This window comes from Bos indicus, chromosome 1 (genome assembly GCF_029378745.1).
Source record: "Bos indicus isolate NIAB-ARS_2022 breed Sahiwal x Tharparkar chromosome 1, NIAB-ARS_B.indTharparkar_mat_pri_1.0, whole genome shotgun sequence".
Classification (NCBI taxonomy): Eukaryota; Metazoa; Chordata; class Mammalia; order Artiodactyla; family Bovidae; genus Bos; species Bos indicus.
The window spans coordinates 42,743,801-42,763,147 of NC_091760.1; the positions used below are offsets into that span (position 1 = coordinate 42,743,801).

Below are 19,347 nucleotides of genomic sequence, written 5' to 3' on the forward strand. Positions count from 1 at the left end.
AAACTGGCATTTTCCAGATTATTGACTAGACTGTGGGTTTCATACCACTATTTCAACTCTAATAATAAGAAGACAACACAGCAACCACAAATATCTAAGATAACTATTTACCTAGCTAAATTTTTGTGAGAGAATTATGTACCCTAAAAATTCACTTAGCTAATTTTTCAGAAGAATTATGTCATCTGCTTAAATGGACTGAAAAGTTGGATATCCCATCTCTCCATTTTATTTCCAGTTTTCACGAAATGTTTGTACTAATCAAAAACAGAACTCAATCCAGAGGCAGAAAATATCAATTCCAAACAAGAAAATTAAGTCTGTCCACTATAGTTTCCTGAAACATAAGATTTCTGCTTAGCTCTAAGAAAAAAAAAAAAAAAAAAGGCCAAATCTGGCTGTAAGCACTTCACTTCCAACTTTTATCAAAGTGAGTTGCAAAATCCAGACACACAGAAAAATAATCAACACCTTACTGTAAAATTTAGTCAGAAGTTAAAGGACCACATTTAAAAATCTTATCCATATAATAAAAATTGCAGGACAAAAGGTGGACAGGAAATTATTTATTGAACACCTACTATGTGTCAAACATACATACTTCTGTTACCTGTTTATTCCTCAAAACCACCAAATGAACTATATAATGTTTTTGAAGGTGAGGAAGCTGAACAACAGAGCAGGGTTATTTGGCCTAAGGCCACACAATAAGGAAGAATATATTTCCATATTCCATTTTTTCCCAAAGACTTGGTCAATAAGTTCTTTTGGATATGCAGCTATAGGTTTTGGGGGTGTTGTGTTTTACTAGTTTTTGTCTTTCAACAGAGTCGCTAGCCCAGAAGCACATTTTTTTTTTTCCATTGTAAAAAATGAGTCACATTTGAAAATTTGGAAGAAAAAGCACCTCATGATCATGCAAATACAACCTTTCTCCCATTATCACTTTTATTAATATATAATTCCTTCTAGTCTCTTTTTCACTCTCTTAATCCACTTAATTGGAGAAGGAAATGGCAACCCACTCCAGTATTCCTGCCTGGAGAATCCCATGGACAGAGGAGCCTGGCAGGTTACAGAGTGGGACAACACTGAAGCGACTTAGCACGTGCGCACGCACACAATCCACTTTATAGGCCAAAATAATTGAAAAGCCAAAGAACAGGTCGGGTAGTAAACATAACACCAGGTAGTTGGAGGGGGGAAATAATCTCATATTCATGGCCAACAAAGATGAATCCGTTTGCTAAAATGAAAGTGAAAGATTCTCAGTCGTTTCCGACTCTTTGCGACCCCAATGGATCCATGGAATTCTTCAGGCCAGAATACTGGAGTGGGTAGCCTTTCCCTTCTCCAGGTATCTTCCCTACCCAGGGATCAAACCCAGGTCTCTCGCATTGCAGGTAGATTCTTTACCAGTTGAGACACAAGGGAAGTCCATTACTGTAAAACTCCAGAGCATCTTAAGAGGGTAGCTAACTTTAAGCGTTCAAGCTACTGATGCCCTTCCGGACCAGCTGCCGATTTGCTTCTGGGGATTGTAACCTAATCATAAGAGATTATGCCTCATGGAAATCTCTAGAGATCAGACAGTTTAGTAGCCCGGTTACAGGCAGACTTCCTTTGCCGAAAAATGCCTGTGAGTTTATCTCCTCTCCCTGCTCACATGAACAGTTTTGCTTCCCCAGGATTCTTGGACCTGAGGCCTCGCAGAGCCTGGAAGAGGGTGGATGCGTTAGGCAACGAGGCAATTCCCCTGCACTCCTCGCCCTAGAGCGCACAGTTGGGTCCTGCAGTTGTCGCCACCACACTGCGCCCGTGCTCCACGGAAATCCACACTCCTCTGTACCCCCGACGCAGCAGGGAGCGCTGATCCCTGAGACTGACATTCCCGAAAGGGCGGGGAGAGCGCACTGAGAGAAAAGCCCTTGGCCCACGCGGACGCCAAGCACCTCCCAGCAGGCTATGCGCGCGCCTACAACTCCCATCATGCTCCACAGCGGGGCTGCGCGGTTCCTGGCAAGGAGGCGGCAGTTCAACCCGTCACCCTGCTCACAGTTCTTTAATACTCCTCACTGTTCCTCAGGCATTTTGGGAAGCTCGTCAATCCGTTTAACAGGAGCAAGGCGGCAGACGCGCTAAGACCTCTGAGGAGGCGTGGCTCTGGACCGGAAGAACCTCCGGTTGCCGTGGGAACGCCACGCACCTAGGCGCCTGCCCAGCCGCAGACACTTGGGCTGAGGAAGAGACTACTACCCCTTTACCCAACTTGCGGAGGCGGCTTTGCTCTGGTCCAGGCATCCTTTCTGTGGAGGCCTAGAAAGAAAGGTACCCAGAACCCCCGCACCATATTCCCCTCCCCGAGACGGAGACGAGCGAGTGCGTTCATTCCTGTTCTTCAGCAGCTCCCGGGCCCACAAGACTAACCGCGAAGAGCAGGTATCTCCTCAACCCCGATGTTTGTGTCCAGAGCCGCCTGCAGTCCCCGCCCCCACCAGTTTTAGAATTGCTCCTTCATGTTTTTCACTCCGTGTAGTTGTTTCTAATGTGTGAGGACTAAAAAAAAAAAAGTGGGCTGGTGGCTCAGAAAACTCATTGAACTGCTTTGGGTGAATTTTTGTTTTATTGGATGATTTTAACACTGCCCAATTGGGGCCTTTTTGTTTGCTGTGTAGAAAGTGTAATTGAAATTTCACCATCAAAAACTGAAAGCTGAATGAAAATGTTTATTGGGGGTAGGAAGGGTGTTCTGTAATTCTCCCTGAAAACATTTTTATAGAGTTACAAAGTACCTCTCACGGTGTTTCCTTTGCTCAACTCCTCTCTCCCTATAGCCTACCTTCCAAGCTCTTAACTGTCGATAGCATCCAAATTCTTTAGGATTTTTCTGGCAACAAGTTTTAAAAGTCCTTTAGAAAGCAGTTTCTGTGACTTGCCTGGCGGTTCAGTAGTTGAGACTCCGCGCTTCCACTGCAGGGGCACAGCTTCCATCCCTGGTTGGGGAGCTAATATCGTCATGCCCCGCGCGCGACCAAAAAAAAAAAAAGCTGTTTCTCGGATAACAGCTAAGGGAATTTGATTGTCTGGTGTGCATAGAGAGGAAAGAGTAAGATAAGGAACTGAAAAGGTGGATTGGCGCCAAATTGTGTACAAGTTTAAAAGCTATGCATGAAATTTTAGACTTTATTCTAAAAGTCTCACATTCTCAATAGTGATTCTACGTCAGAAACACTGTGTGGTTCTTTAAAATACGGATGCCCTGATGCCGTCTTCAGAAATACTAATCCAATTAGTTGGCTTCAGTGTGCAACCAGGGTTGAGAATCATGGCTCTAGGACTCTAATTGCATTTCCTCCTGTGCACCCAGGACATGGCTGATGAATATTGAGTGACTTAAACTGTTATCTTTTATTTCCTTATTTCATACATGCAAAAAGTAAATTTATAAAAATGTATAATTACTAAAAAATAGAAGCATATATAAGACTATGTGATACTTGTTTACAAAGCAACTTCAATAAATGTAATTATATCTTTTAGAACAGCTGACTTCTTTTTTAAATTGTGTGTCCCAAAGCATTTCAGTGACAAGCATCAGGTGTTTGATAATCCAGGAAAAGGGAACGGAAAATCAAAATCCATAGTTCTGTGAAAAAACAAATATTCAGATATCAGGCTTTTAACAATCAATGCCCTGTTCAGAGGGGGATGATACAAGAAGTGGTCATATTTTTAAAGTATTCAAAATCCTATCAGAAATGAAAAACAAGATACAAGAGTATATCAATATGCTTAGTATAATTAATAGCATAGTGAGTAATGGCAAATTAAATTAAAATGATCTGTATGAATTGTTTGATGATATCAAAAAGCTAACTTAAAGTAGATTCTACAAATGCCTATGCTTAAGCTGAGATTTAAAGGAATGGATTGAGTGAGATTTGAATCTCTACCACAAGAAAAGTCAATTCAAGCAGCACAAGCTGAATATCTCAAATGAAACCCATCCCTTGGGTAAGACAACTGTGGCCCTGTGTTTGGTTAGGGCCCTGCACCCTCCCTTCTGCACATCATTTTCCAATTTCAGTTTTGAAATTTCTGTCCATAATGATCCCTGAAGGGGCCTAACCGAAACTGATGATGCAGCCCCCTTTCAGATGTAGTTGTCTTGGAAACTTACTTCAAGTTGCTGCATCCTCACATCCTTCAAGGTATGGTCTTGCCTTTTTTGGTATGGAATAAAAAATACTGAAGGAGCTGTAAGATGGCAAGTTTCTAGATAGAGATGAGACTAGTATTTAGAGAATTTTTAAAATGGTGGTTTGGAGAGTATTAGGAAATGTTTGGAATACAGGTATATAGTGGTTACTGCTGTAGCAGTCCCTGCCACAGTTGAGGGCTGCCAAAAGGGGTATGTATCTCTCTTCTCCCACCACATTTTAATGTTTTGAGGGACTGGGATGGTGGTTTGCCCAAAGGAAGTATCTTTGGGAGATTTGAAGTCTAAATCTAACAGTACCTTGGAAGGGTATGAATAGCCATAAAGTTATCACATAGCCAGCCATATGTCATCAGTAATTTTACTTGACATCAAAATACTTACACATTTGCATTGCTGATGGAGTTTTTTTGAAAGTTTGCATTTGAAGGATTTTTGAACGGGGACTTCAGGGACAAATTAACTTCAGAACAGATTAACAAGGAAATTTTTATAGTATTTGAGAAAAGGAGATTAAAATGTAAGATGGGTATTTACGCTCATATTCTTCACTAGTACATTAGTTAAAATTCTTTTAAAAAATACTTAACAGAATATTTCATATAAGTTATAATTTCAAAGAAACAAAAATGTATTAAGGTTCAGTTTGTGTGTATGTGTGTGTTTTATACATAACCTTCCCAAATGGATTTGTGTTGACTTACAAAAATACCAAGATATGTAAGGACAAAGGAAAAGTTAAGATGAATGTATCAATTAGGATTTCTTGTTTCTGTCTAAAGTGAATATAGTCAGCAAACAAAAATGGTGAATTTAATATTTATTACTTCATATTATTGCAAAATGCAACAATGGGGTTAGCTTTAGAAAAAGATTTAACCAGTGGACTCAAATGAGGCAGCCTAAAATTTCAGTTTTTTTGTTATTCTGGTCTGCCTTCTACTTTCTATTTTAGCAGCAGGCTCCATGTGAACATCACTACCCATACATTTCCAGATTTCCAGAAAAGGCTGCAGATGTTCTCAAGTATCACAAATGGGAGACTCCATAGGATATTAAGTAAACCACATTTTGTTCTTAAGTATTATAAGTTACAATAAGAAATGTACATTTATTTCAAAGGCATTATTCTATGTTGCTAGGGGTTATTAGCTGCCAATCTGCATTTCAGTTAAGACTCCTTTCTGTTAATCAGCTTAAACTCTGTTTACTAAATGCAAAGCTACATTGACATGGTTTTCACAGTATCACTGACTTTAAATTCTGAAAATTTGGTATGCATATGCTTATATTCTCCATATTTAAGGTGCCTGTGTTAATTTTTTTTTCCCTTGACTTGCAGCTGATTTGTGAATCCTTGCCTCACATTATGGGATTGCTAGACAGACTTTCAGGCTTGCTTGGCCTCAAAAAGAAGGAGGTTCATGTTTTGTGCCTTGGGCTGGATAATAGTGGCAAAACAACAATCATTAATAAACTTAAACCTTCAAATGTAAGTATATTTGTTAGATACATTATATATTTTCTGCTAAAGAAAGCTAATGGAGGGTTATTTTGTCTGTCATTGCAACTTCATTGTCACATTATGAAATCTTATTAAATTTGTGATACCTTTAGTAAAGTAATAAGTATCAGCCAGCCATAACGTGAAGTGTATTTTATGCTGATATGTAGGTAAATCTTGACTATTTAAACTGGAATATTTTCCAAATGCCTTTTCTTCACAAAAGCTCTTCAAAAATTTGTGGAGTTTACATGCAGGTAGCATTGCCTTCGTTTTGACTTTCTCTTTACAAGAGGAGCAAAACAAAGGGAAAGGTGGATCATTTTTACAGATTCTATGGATAATTAGCCGTTCCCAATAGTGTTACATGCATATCGGTAGTAGCAAGCAAGATGACTTTAAGTCATGTAAGTCATCAATACATGAATGTATTATTTAAATAAGTGAAATATATGTATAAGCTAGTACATTCACCACATAATGTATGAGTTATGTTGTGCTGTGTACCCAGTTGTGCTGTGTGCCCAGTCTTGTCCAACTCTTTGAAACCCCATGGAGTATAGCCTGACAGACTCCTCTGTCCATGGAATTTTCCAAGGAAGAATACTGGAGTTAGTTGCCATTTCCTACTCCAGGAGATCTTCCCCACCCAGGGATCAAACCTCTTGTGCCTCCTGCATTGGAAAGCCTATTCTTTACTACTGTTCCATCTGGGAAGTATAAGCTACAATTAGGTTCTGCTGTATATAAAGAAAACCGACATAACAGTGGACTGAAGATGGAGGCTTCTTTTTCTGTCATCTCAGTGAGTCCAGAATAAATATTCCAGAGCTGGTGTGGCAGCTGCATGGTCCAGGCATCTTCCATCTTTCCTCTCTGCTATCCTTAGTGCCTGGTTTTCTTCAGGGTCTTCAGAATCTCCACATGGCCATCTTAGTTAACTATCCTCAGTTCAGTTCAGTTGCTCAGTTGTGTCTGACTCTTTGCGACCCCATGTACTGCTGGACGCCAGGCCTCCCTGTCCATCACCAACTCCTGGAGCCTACCCAAACTCATGTCCATTAAGTTGGTGATGCAATCCAACCATCTCATCCTCTGTTGTCCCCTTTTCCTCCCGCCTTCGCTCTTTCCCAGCATCAGGGTCTTTTCCAGTGAGTCAGTTCTTCGCATCAGGTGGCCAAAGTATTGGAGTTTCAGCTTCAACATCAGTCCTTCCAGTGAACACTCAGGACTGATCTCCTTCAGAATGGACTGGTTGGATCTCCTTGCCGTCCAAGGGACTCTCAAGAGTCTTCTCCAACACCACAATTCAAAAGCATCAATTCTTCAGCACTCATCTTTCTTTATAGTCCAACTCTCACATCCATACATGACCACTGGAAAAACCATAGCCTTAACTAGATGGATCTTTGTTGGCAAAATAATGTCTCTGCTTTTTAATATGCTGTCTATATCCTAAGTTGCAGAGATGAGAAAAGAACAAGGCAAAAGAATAAGTCTTCCTGCCAAATAAGTCCTCTTTAAAGAGCTTACTCAGAAGCCTCAACTAATGACTCTTTCACCTCACTGGCTACCCTATCTGTAAATGAGGCTGGATTTTTTTTTAAAGCAGGACATATTGCTGCTTCCATTAGTAATTGGGGTCCTGTAAGTACGAAAGAGGGGCTTCCCTGGTGGCTCAGTGGTAAAGAACCCACCTGCCAGTGCAGGAGAAGTGAGCTTGATCCCTGGGTTGTTAAGGTCCTATGGAGAAGGAAATGGCAACCCACTCCAGTATTTTTGCCTAGGAAATCCCATGGACAGAGGAGCCTTGCAGGCTACAGTTCATAGCGTTGCAAAGAGTCGGACATGACTTAGTTACTAAACAACAACAAAGTATGAAAGATTAGGAGAGTGGATAGAGGTAAACAGTTAACATTGACAGTTGTAAATACTTTTATGTAGATAAAAACCATTAGTCAATCAATGGAAAATGTTGATGAAAAAATATATAGCCTGCATATAAATTGAGCTGCCACTGCTGCTAAGTCACTTCAGTCGTGTCCAACTCTGTGCGACCCCATAGACAGCAGCCCACCATAAATCGAGCAGATGGTTCAAAATTAGGAAACTGGTGCTCTTAATGACTGACAGGCTGAATAGTAGGAAGCATTGCTCCTAAATATGGTAATTGAAAGTGGACTTCATCGCCTCCAAATAGTGCTTCAGGTTGGGCAGAATGAGAACTCCTACTGTCCCCCACCGCCTTTTCCCCAACAGCTTCATTTTCACTTCTGTTTAATTTGAGATTGCTCTCAAATTACAAAAATGCCATCATTTCTTTTCTTGAGGTCATCATTCCCTTCTTCTACATGGGAGAGTTTGCCATGTGAAACAACTAACTACTGGTGTATTTTCAGATGGCAGTTAGTTTGAGACAGCTGGGATAAGAAGTTGAAAATAGAGTTAGAAGGTAATTTAGGACTCCTCGTCCCTCCTTCCCTCCCTACCCCAGAGAAACCCCATTCTCCTGATCCGCCTCCTCAGGAGCTGCCTGCTCACACTCCCCTTAACATTAAAGCGCTCCAACTCATTGGCCGCTTCCTCGAGAGAGCCATGTCCACCTTGTTCCCCTCACTGTTCCCCCGTGTGACTGAGACACTGTGGTTTAATCTGGATCGACCCTGTGTGGAGGAGACAGAGCTGCAGCAGCAAGAACAGCAGCATCAGGCCTGGCTCCAGAGCATTGCAGAGAAAGACAACAACCTGGTACCTATTGGCAAGCCGGCCTCAGAGCACTATGACGACGAGGAAGAGGAAGATGAAGATGACGACGAGGACAGTGAAGAGGACTCAGAGGATGACGAGGACATGCAGGACATGGATGAGATGAATGACTACAATGAGTCACCTGATGACGGAGAGGTCAATGAGGTGGACATGGAAGGCAACGAACAGGATCAGGACCAATGGATGATCTAGGTAGACAAGAAAGGGTGGTCTCAAGAAAGGGGGTCCAAGGACCACCCTGGACCCCCTGCAGAACCAGCTGATCACCCACTCCCATGAATCCTCATCCTCGGGCACTTCCTCAGCTGCTGCCAGGACCTGATCTTCTTGGTCCCTCCCAGGCCATCAGTCTGCCCTTGAATCCCCCGGGCCTAAGCCCAGCACCCTCCCTTCTAGCCAGCACGTCACCCATTGTTTGTCAGATCTAGTTTCTTTCTAACTTTCTTTAATAAAGACACAGGACTGAAAAAAAAAACAAAGGTAATTTGGAGTTTTAAGGGGCTCTCCAATCAAGTTGGGAATCAGCTGAAATAGATGTGCTAAAGTCAGAGATTTTAAAAAACATAGCAGTTTTATTGAAATATTAATTTTGGAGGGCAAGGTTTAGGTCTGGCCAGAGGACTTGCTCGGAGAAGGCAATGGCACCCCACTCCAGTACTCTTGCCTGGAAAATCCCATGGATGGAGGAGCCTGGTAGGTTGCAGTCCATGGGGTCCCTAAGAGTCAGACAGGACTGAGCGACTTCACTTTCACTTTTCACTTTCATGCATTGGAGAAGGAAATGGCAGACCACTCCAGTGTTCTTGCCTGGAGAATCCCAGGGACGGGGGAGCCTGGTGGCTGCCGTCTATGGGGTCACACAGAGTCGGACACAACTGAAGTGACTTAGCAGCAGCAGCAGCAGAGGACTTGCTAACACTCTCTTGAGCTATGATTCATGTCCCAGAATTCAAGCTTTGCTCCTCAGGGAGAGATCCTGCTTGTCTAGGTTTACTGCATGGTTAAGAACAGATGAGAATGCATGGTTTCAAGAAGCATGTGGGTCGCTGCGCCCGGGAGCTTGAGCCCCGAGCCGGCCTCTACCCCGAGCTCGGAGCCCCAGTGGGCCTGGCCCGCCGCCGGCCCCACCCATCCGGGCCAAGGAGGCCGGGCCGTGGCTGAGACGGAGGAGCGGAGCCTAGACAACTTCTTCACCAAGAGAGATAAAAAGAAGAAGGAGCGGAGCAACCAGGCGGCGAGCGCGGCGGGAGGCGCTGGCGGGAGCAGTGGAGCCACGGACGCAGCGGGCGGTGGGGCAGGCGTGGGGACCCGGCCAGGCGATAGCGGGACCACAGGCCTGGGGGCCACTGGCCCTGGGGCCGCCACCAAGGTTGTGACAAAGGAGGAAGATGAGTAGAAAGAATTTGAGCAAAAAGAAGTTGATTACAGCGGCCTAAGAGTTCAAGCAATGCAAATAAGTGAAAAGGAAGAAGATGAAAAGAGAGAAGATCCAAGTGATAATTGGGAAGAAGGTGGAGGTGGTGGTGGTGGTGTAGAAAAATCTTCAGGCCCTTGGAATAAAACTGCTCTAGTACAAGTACCTCCTGCTCCAGTAGTTGTTACAGAAACCCCAGAACCAACAATGACTAGTGGCGTGTATAGGCCTCCTGGAGCCAGGTTGACCACAACAAGGAAAGCACCACAAGGACCACCAGAAATCTATAGTGACACGCACCCATCCCTGCAGTCCACTACCAAGCATGTAGAAAGCTGGAAATACTGAGCCTTCCTAAGGGTTGACTACCTCAGATTTGCTGCACTCATTGTGGACTTCATGTGGATCACAACTTCTGGATAAAAAGGTTACAGCTATTAAGTATCGATGTGAAACTTGAAACCAGCTCTACTGGATTCCTATCAGAAATCCTGCAGAAAGTCAGCCATCTGGGTTCTGATCTGCTGTAATAAAAGATGAAGATTTAAGTGACCTTAATTAACCTGTCCTGTGCCCCATCTATAAGGAACACTCTGAGGTGGACTGTGGCTGGATTAGACTTCCTAGAACATGCTGCTCTCAAAAGAACTGATGTGCTTGGAAAATCTATAGGGCTCTGATTTATAATTTAAAACTTTGAGTTGTATTGTGAGGTAACCACAAATTAAATTCAAACTTTGGTCACCAAGTGGGGAAAGGGGTAGGAGGGAAGAATCTTATTTCTTTTAGTAATTTTTTATTTGGGTAATGCTTTTTCTGTGTTCCATATTAAGGCTTTTTTTTTTTTTTTTTTTGCTATCACTTGGAATAGTTCTTTTACAGAGCATATTGCTTAGCTTAGTAACCTGAAGTATGCATTGGAATTGTGAAATGTCTCATGAATTTGCCAATCCCTAGAGTGGAACTAAATGGCCTTTAATGTAAAGGGCAGTAAATGCAGGGGGCTCTACTTCAGGTGCTGCTAAAGCCTCCTCTAATCAGGTCTAAATTGTATAGTAAACTGGTGGAAAGACTTTGTTTAGTTTCTACTCAGGCCAAGGGAGTCACTGTCCTGTCCTTACAAATTCAAAGCTGTAAGAGCAGAACCTCAACCTGAAATACACTTAAGTTTCACAGATCTTGCATGATCTTTGACAAGAATTCCAGATGCTCTTGTGCCCAAACATTTAAGGTGTTAGGTATTCTGTAGATGCAGTGATTGTCCCAGCCTAGCTTTGGTATCAATCTTTTGGTATGTCTTTAAGTTGATCATTTTGGAGAGTCAGAGGCGAAAGACAGGTGATGTAGCACTTCTGTTTTTAATAATTACAGCTTAAACCATCCAGTAATTTTTAGTCCTGAAAAGGGACACCAGGATGCTACCCAGGATTACTGAAAAGTCTTTCTGTCTAATGAGATAGTCTGAATTTCCTAGTTTTGTATCTTCGGTAGAAATATTTCAAAGTGGCATGTGACCACTTGATGCAGAGTCTGGGTTTCTCTATAATAAAATCCCTTTGCCACATGTAGGAGTTGCAGACTTGCTACTGGCAAGAGTGAAGCAAATGGGTGAGTAAAACTATCCTGTTGTGGGAGCATTTTCCTCTAGGAGTTGAGTCTTGATAAAAGTGTCAATGCAGGAATCCCACTCCTGGGAAGCGAACAGAATCACCTGATGGAACCTGCAAAGTGTATCTGGGCAATAATGTTGGAGTTACTTGAGGTGGCAGGCAGGATGCCTGTGTTCTGATGTGCTTGGGTGAGTAGCTGAGCCAGCCAAGGAGAGGTTGGATGATTGAAAAACAGATTCTTGGTTAATCTGAAGACATCATATGGGAAACAAAAATCTTTTAACAAATAATCTCTTGGACCTTGAGCCACATAAATCCCCTGAAAAGTGCATTTTTCCCAGCAAAATTTTGTTGGGGGTTATGTTATTGAGGAACTGAGATAAATATATGGGAAAAGTTATTTAATGGCATAGAAATCTAAAGACCTGCAAGGAGACTTAAGAATCCCAACCCTTGTTACAACTTTTTAAAAGATATGTGGAATTATTGAAGTGCACGTGAATCAAGTTTTAATATGCTGAATGATGGGTGGATGAGGCTGTCCATTGTACCATTTCTTTCTTTGAATTCTCAGTAATGGTTTGGCAGTGCAAAAACTATGTGTCATTAACAAATTCAATACAAAGTAAATATATGGGGAAAAAAAAAAAAAAAGAAACATGTGGCTCTCAATGAGAGAGAGGCAGAACCAAGAAGGTTGTTTCAATTTCACAAACTGAGACATCAAAGAAGTCCTCCCCACCCATGAAGAGGAATAAATTTAGAGAGGAGAAATAGAGTAGCTAGAAGTGTCATTTTAATGGAGTCTTCTCTATATGAAAGCAGGGAAAAGAGATTTCACCAATAAGGAAAGGAACAAATAAAAAGTTTGTCTCCTAACTGAGGTGATTGTAATAAATTTCTTTAACAGTCTTTAAGAAGAAGATATAGCAACCTACCTACTTGCTGCTAAGTCACTTCAGTCGTGTCCGACTCTGTGTGACCCCATAGATGGCAGCCCACCAGGCTCCCCCGTCCCTGGGATTCTCCAGGCAAGAACACTGGAGTGGGTTGCCATTTCCTTCTCCAATGCATGAAAGTGAAAAGTGAAAGGGAAGTCGCTCAGTCGTGTCCAACTCTTAGTGACCCCATGGACTGCAGCCTACCAGGCTCCTCCATCCATGGGATTTTCCAGGCAAGAGTACTGGAGTAGGGTGCCATTGCCTTCTCCCCTACCCACTTGAATGGGCTCCAAATTGAATTTAGAGAACCATACTCAGCTGTGGGTCTATAATTAGTTCCACGGATGGTTTGGCTGTCAGTAGATCAACCTGGGCTAATATTAAGAAACTTAGTGGCTGGTGATGTGCAGCACTTCTGCAGGTTAGCCTGGTAGCATAAGGGAACAAGATTATAAGGAAGCTCTTCAGGTAAGGTACTATTCTATAGGAGATATTGCCATTTTTTTCTACATCAAGGAATATCTTCAAAAGAAATTTTTTTGTAAAAGTTGTGTCAGATAAGTACAAAATGATTGAAACCAGAGCCACAGTTAATAGTATCAAAGTATGCCAGCCCCCTGGTGCCTACTGTACTCAGATTGGCAGAAATGACATTCAAAGAACAAAATGGAAATTACGTTATCTCTTTCCACCATCCCCAACAGTATAGTGATCTCCTGTCCCAAGACATGGTTATTACCTTAGGAATAATCTTCTTTGATATGGATGGGAACAGCTTTCTTCTCTAAACATTATTGATCATTTGAGGCAGCAGGGGAAGGAGGCATCCTGAGCTCAGTGTATCATCTTAAAATATTCTAATATCCCAATTTCAGGCTAGTCCTGTGCAAGACCTGCTGACCCTGCCTAACATACTATACTAGTCAGGGAGAGTCCTCAGGAACATCTGGGCATGCAGCCAATTACTGAGGCTTTTTAATTAATCTTTTGTTTTCCAGCATATGCATCTCTCTGCTACCACTGGTGAATTATGGAACTAGCCTAGACTAACTCCAGGGCTATTTTTAAGGGGATCGTCTAATTTCTGACACCACTTTCTGAGCGTTAATCTTTAGGCAACTATCCTGTCTCCTCAGAGCAATTGACCTCTACCTTCTGAGAGCAGATTAAGTTGTTTTACTTAAAAAAAAAAAAAATTAAAAAAACAACTTCGTGATTATGGCCAAGAAGACACTTGAAATGGGACTTCTTAAAGCCCTAAAACCTGTCACCCAGGCACAGATAAAACACTTGCTTCCTCCCTACCTTTGAACCCAAAAACAGTCTCTTGTGAGCTTATATCCACTATGAGAAATATTATTTTTAATGATTTAAGGTGAGTAATAGAAATCAAAAAGCAGAGACATAACTTTGCCAACAAAGGTCCGTCTAGTCAAGGCTATGGTTTTTCCAGTAGTCACGTATGGATTTGAGAGTTGGACTATAAAGAAAATATAGCACCAAAGAATTGATGCTTTTGAACTGTGGTGTTGAAGAAGACTCTTGAGAGTCCCTTGGACTGCAAGGAGATCCAACCAGTCCATCCTAAAAGAGATCAGTCCTGAGTGTTCATTGGAAGGACTGATGCTGAAGCTGAAACTCCAATACTTTGGCCACATCATACAAAGAACTGACTCATTGGAAAAGACCCTGATGCTGGGAAGGATTGAAGGCAGGAGGAGAAGGGGACGACAGAGGATGAGATGGCTGGATGGCATCACCGACTCTATGGACATGAGTTTGGGTAAACTCTGGGAGTTGGTGATGGACAGGGAGACCTGGCGTGCTGCGGTCCATGGGGTCGCAAAGAGTTGGACGCTAGTGAGCGACTGAACTGAACTGAACTGAATAGAAATCTATGATCCTCTATTAGGAAATGTCTTGAAAGAAATTGCAAGTCTCATTTTATAGTAAAATAGTCTCTTATATGTTTTTGTAGAGGGATAAAGTCAGTTTCTAGATAACTAGATACTTCCTGAGCCCAAACTAGTTTTTAATATTAAGCTCTCTTAATGTTCATTTGTTGTTAATATGTTAAGGTTGCTGATCCTTTCTAAACTGATAAGGAGAGAAAAGAGGTAATTTTAACCTGATAACTTTTCAAGAATCTGGTCTTACTGTCAAAGTAAGAGATGTGCTCTATTAATATCTTCTAAAATTCTAAGTTTTGCCCCATTCCCCAACAGAAATGCTCTCATTCTATCATATCCAGTTTTATATTCTTAACATTTAAAACAATCTGAAATTGCTTCACATATTCAGTTGATAAGTTGTTTATTACATTTTTCTTCATCATAAAATTAAATTCATAAGAGCATAAATCTTACATTGTTCAATAATGTTGTTTTAGTTGCTAAGACACGTCTGACTCTTTGCAGCCCTATGGACTGTAGACTGCCAGGCTCCTCTCCATGGGATTTCCCAAATACCTAGAATATTTCTTAGTAGTTAAATGTAATTTTGTACAAATGGACTGATAGTGATTTTTTAATTTTCATTTTTTGGCAGTGAATGATTACTCATCGTGCCAAGGATATCATTTTCAACATATTTAGTAAAACTTATCAAATAGGGTCTCTCTTAGAAACCTTGTTCTAGTCTTACTGATATTGATCTATTACTGGGTTATCTCAGATGGCCTGAGACACTTAGGTAATAATTCCTGCACTCTTCACTTGGTTTGTAAGCATCCCCTGTCCAATTTAGAGAATCATCAAATGTATTTGTTCCTGAATAGGGCAGAGGGAAATTAATCAGTGAAGACTATTTCAGATTCTTTAGAGGAAAATGAATCACACTTGAATCTGAAAGTACCAGCTCACATATCTTGTCCTGTCCTAATTAATTAGTGTAGTTTCTTCTTTCTAATTATCTTCCACTAGAACTTTAGAAGTGAAGAAAAGAAAGTTGATTAATTTTATCCCTGTTAAAACAGCAAATTAAAGGGTAGCTTCTCTGGAAACAAAAGAGTTTGTAAAGAAACTGGTGATTATGGACAGGCTAGCCAATTTCTAATTACAGTTAAGTGATTAGAATTATAGTTCAAGGCTACTCATTTGAGCTGTGTTTTCTGAGATTTCTTTAAACGTTCAACTAACTTTTTGTTATTATTGTTATTTTTTCCCTAATAGCAATAGCTGATGGTTTTATCACATTGGCACATGAAAATTCATAAAATCAAAACAGTATGTATTTTAGGACAACAAAAATTAGGAAACTCTGTATTCCAAAGTTTGTTGTACAGTGAAGGACCCCTAAGATATTAGGTAAGAATCTGAGTAACAGGAAATAAATTCTGTCTAACATAAAGAGAGAGATTTTTGGAAGAATGCTACTAGGCAGCTCACAGAATAGAAGGGAAAGCTGAGTAAACAAATTCCAGAAAGCCAAAATCAAGGCAGCTCTGGGAAGTCTTTTCACTAGCACATTACTATTAAGGTGACCAAGCTCCAGGGACCTTTCACCTTATGTCTTTCCATTTGAATTTTAAATTTTCAGGAGTAAACTACCAAAGTGAACATAATGATGTGAGGCAGCAATTTTCCCTCTACTCCTCTTTTTACATGAAAGCAACGTGATGAACTCAAAAGGGAATTTTTTTTTTTTAGGTTACACTTTTGGCAGTATGAAGAAGACTGGGGTATGAAACTGAAATCAGTGAGAGTGTAATTCTTAATGATAACAACCATTTATTGAGTGTTTACTATGGACCAGACACTGGTATTTTGCATCAATTAGCTTACTTAATTCTCATGAAAACACTAAGAGTTAAGGGTAGTAATGATATATTTTACATTTAAGAAAACGCAGGCTTAGAGAAGTAACTTGTTTAGATGGTGTATTAGCAGTTAGGAGTAATCAGGAGCTGTTTTAGTAATTTGAAGCAAGAAATGATGAGGACCTAAGCTAAGTTAGTGAGCCAGAATCAGTAAAGCTTAGAGAATTGTTGTATAGGGGAATGTAAAAAAAGGAAAGAGTCAAGAATAACTCCTAGGCATCTGGGTCAGAAAGTGAATGGACTTCTATTCAAAAGGAGAAAGTCTTGATGGTACAATTAAGTTAACTTAATTGACAAGTTAACTTACCAATTTAAGGTCTTTTACTTGTCGGTGGATCATGTCAGCAGGTCTCCCATTATACTCTTGCCCTCTTGCAATCTCTTTTCCACTCGATCTCCACCACGGCCCCACCTCTCTCACTTGGTTACATACAGTCTTTCCCTTAATAAATATATTTTAGACATACAGGCCTTCAACTTTTCCTGAGTGGTGAGTTCCTCCCTTCCTTGCAGTCATTGCTCTGGCTATTTCCTTTGACTGGGTGGTTCTTTGCCCAGATCTTGTCATAGCTTTTTTCCTTCTTAACATTTACTGGGTGAGATGTCACCTCTCTCAGACAGGCTGCTAAACTAACCCTCCTCCACCCCATTGCCTCCCACCTCAATCACCTTTCATTGTACTTAGCACTGTTCACAATTGGTATCTTAGTTATTTATTGCTGTTTACCTTCTCTAGATTATAAATTCATGAAAGCAGAGACCATATATATTCACCATCTAGACATGAAGACAATCCTCTGTAGCTCGCATCCTGCTTGCTAAGTCGTTTCAGTCGTGTCTGACTCTCTGCAACCTCATGGACAGTATCCTGCCAGGCTCCTCTATCCATGGGATTCTCCAGGCAAGAATACTGGAGTGGGTTGCCATGCCCGCCTCCAGGGGATCTTCCTGACTCAGGGATCGAACCCACCTCTCTTATGTCTCCTACATTGGCAGATGGGTTCTTTACCAGTAGTGCCACCTGGGAAGCCCCTCTGTAGCATTTGCAAACTCAGTAAGTATGGAAGATTAGGAAGTCCTATATGTGAGCTAAAAGAGACTTGTGAAACTATTTTAAGTTGTTGGTAACTTTCAGCAAGCCTCAAAATGTGAATTAAGACAACACATTATGCAGATTTATAATTAGTAAACCTTAAACTTCTATAAAGAATTCACACACAATGATCTCCTTGCAAAAATTATGATTTTGTTTAATCCTTTCATCTTCTTAGTGGCAGATTTTAGAATTGGAAAAACTGGGTACTTTTAACCTGAGGAAAAATGCATTTTCGGTAATTGCAAATTTCTAAACTTTGTCTCTTTTCTTAAAGGCTCAGTCTCAAGATATAGTTCCAACAATAGGATTCAGCATACAGAAATTCAAATCGTCTAGGTAATTCATTTTATTAAACTTGTGATTAAGAAGTTGTGGGTGAAAAATGGTATTAGATCTATCTAGTTATTCCTGCTACTCTTAGAAAAAGGAATCTGTTGTTTCAGAAGCCCACTGACGTTAAAATACTTGTACTACTATCTCTGGATTATTCTTCAGATAAACTCTTCTTAAAAATTTTTTTAATATAAATTTATTTATTTTAATTGGAGGCTAATTACTTTACAGTATTTTATTCGTTTTGCCATACATTGACATGAATCCACCACAGGTGTACATGTGTTCCCCATACTGAACCCCCCTCCCACCTCCCTCCTCATCCCATCCCATCCCTCTGGGTCATCCCAGTGCACCAGCCCAGAGCTTCCTGTATCATGCATCGATCATATATGATAATGCACATGTTTCAGTGCCATTCTCCCAAATCATCCCACCCTCGCCCTCTCCCACAGAGTCCAAAAGACTGTTCTATACATCTGTATCTCTTTTGCTGTCTCACATACAGGGTTATCGTTCAGTTCAGTTCAATCGCTCAGTCGTGTCCGACTCTTTGCGACCCCTTGAATTGCAGCACGCCAGGCCTCCCTGTCCATCACCAACTCCCAAAGTTCACCCAAACTCACGTCCATCGAGTCAGTGATGCCATCCAGCCATCTCATCCTCTGTCATCCCCTTCTCTTCCTGCCCCCAATCCCTCCCAGCATCAGAGTCTTTTCCAATGAGTCAACTCTTCACATGAGGTGGCCAAAGTATTGGAGTTTCATCTTTTTAAATTCCATATATATGTGTTATACTGTATTGGTGTTTTTCTTTCTGGCTTACTTCACTCTGTATAATAGGCTCCAGTTTCATCCACCTCATTAGAACTGATTCAAATGTAATATTTTTAATGGCTGAGTAATACTCCATTGTGTATATGTACCACAGCTTTCTTATCCATTCATCTGCTGATGGACATCTAGGTTGCTTCCTTGTTCTGACTATTATAATTTTACTAGCAAAGAAAAATATATTTTTTATATGTTACTATTATAAAATCATATTTATATTCAAAAAATGTATTCTGTGGCACTTGAAAGCTGGCCCAAGTTGAACACTGTATACTCAAGGGTGGTTTCTTTGATTGATAATAATTTAAAGTTTTAGTAGCTTATAATGTAATAATTTTTGTTGTTGTTTGTTTTGTCTTATAGTTTGTCTTTTACAGTGTTTGACATGTCAGGTCAAGGAAGATACAGAAATCTCTGGGAACACTATTATAAGTAAGTATGTTTGCAAATGTTGGTTAACAGATGGTTATATTTTAACAACAAGTAGTGATTAAAAATCCAAATGATTATGTGGGCTAGGTTGCAATGTTTATTTTTATGTAATTTAAGTATACATCCTAAGTTTTTAAAAAATATATGATCATACTTGACATTATTTGTCAAATGGTTCAGATTCTTCATAACCTTGGGCCTTGCATGTTCTGTTGTCTCTGTTTTTAATGTCCCGTTCTACTCTACTTCTCTGCAGCTTAAGGTTGATATATTCATTCTTTAAGGACTAGCTCAAAAGTCACCTCCTCTGTGGAGATTCCATTTATTGTGGAGATGCCCAATTATTCTGGCTCCATTGTTGGCACAGTACTTCACCATT

General features: G+C 40.8%; 2 protein-coding genes and 2 pseudogenes across 3 annotated transcripts in view; all 4 read left to right on the forward strand.

The window, feature by feature from the left end:
- Positions 1 to 1,996: 1,996 nt before the first annotated feature.
- ARL6 (ARF like GTPase 6) overlaps positions 1,997 to 19,347 on the forward strand; it is a 39,395-nt gene continuing 22,044 nt past the window's right edge. The window contains exons 1-4 of one of the 2 annotated variants that reach the window (XM_070786866.1): positions 1,997 to 2,328; positions 5,562 to 5,711; positions 17,645 to 17,706; positions 18,900 to 18,968. In XM_070786866.1, coding sequence (XP_070642967.1) covers positions 5,589 to 5,711; positions 17,645 to 17,706; positions 18,900 to 18,968 — 254 coding nt within the window. In that variant the 5' untranslated portion in view covers positions 1,997 to 2,328; positions 5,562 to 5,588. Of the gene's footprint in view, positions 2,440 to 5,561; positions 5,712 to 17,644; positions 17,707 to 18,899; positions 18,969 to 19,347 lie in introns of both variants that reach the window. The other variant, XM_019966845.2, reaches the window with a different exon arrangement.
- LOC109563481 (anaphase-promoting complex subunit 15) lies at positions 8,304 to 8,708 on the forward strand. The gene has a single exon (XM_019966909.2). It carries the CDS (start codon positions 8,319 to 8,321, stop codon positions 8,682 to 8,684), a length of 366 nt encoding a protein of 121 aa, XP_019822468.1. The 5' UTR covers positions 8,304 to 8,318; the 3' UTR covers positions 8,685 to 8,708.
- On the forward strand, positions 9,187 to 9,888 carry LOC139182286 (protein CDV3 homolog pseudogene; annotated as a pseudogene).
- LOC139182288 (protein CDV3 homolog pseudogene) lies at positions 9,783 to 12,188 on the forward strand (annotated as a pseudogene).

Excerpts from the sequence above, each read along its gene's own strand:
- LOC109563481 (XM_019966909.2), top strand. The coding sequence starts at position 8,319 with ATGTCCACCTTGTTCCCCTCACTGTTCCCCCGTGTGACTGAGACACTG.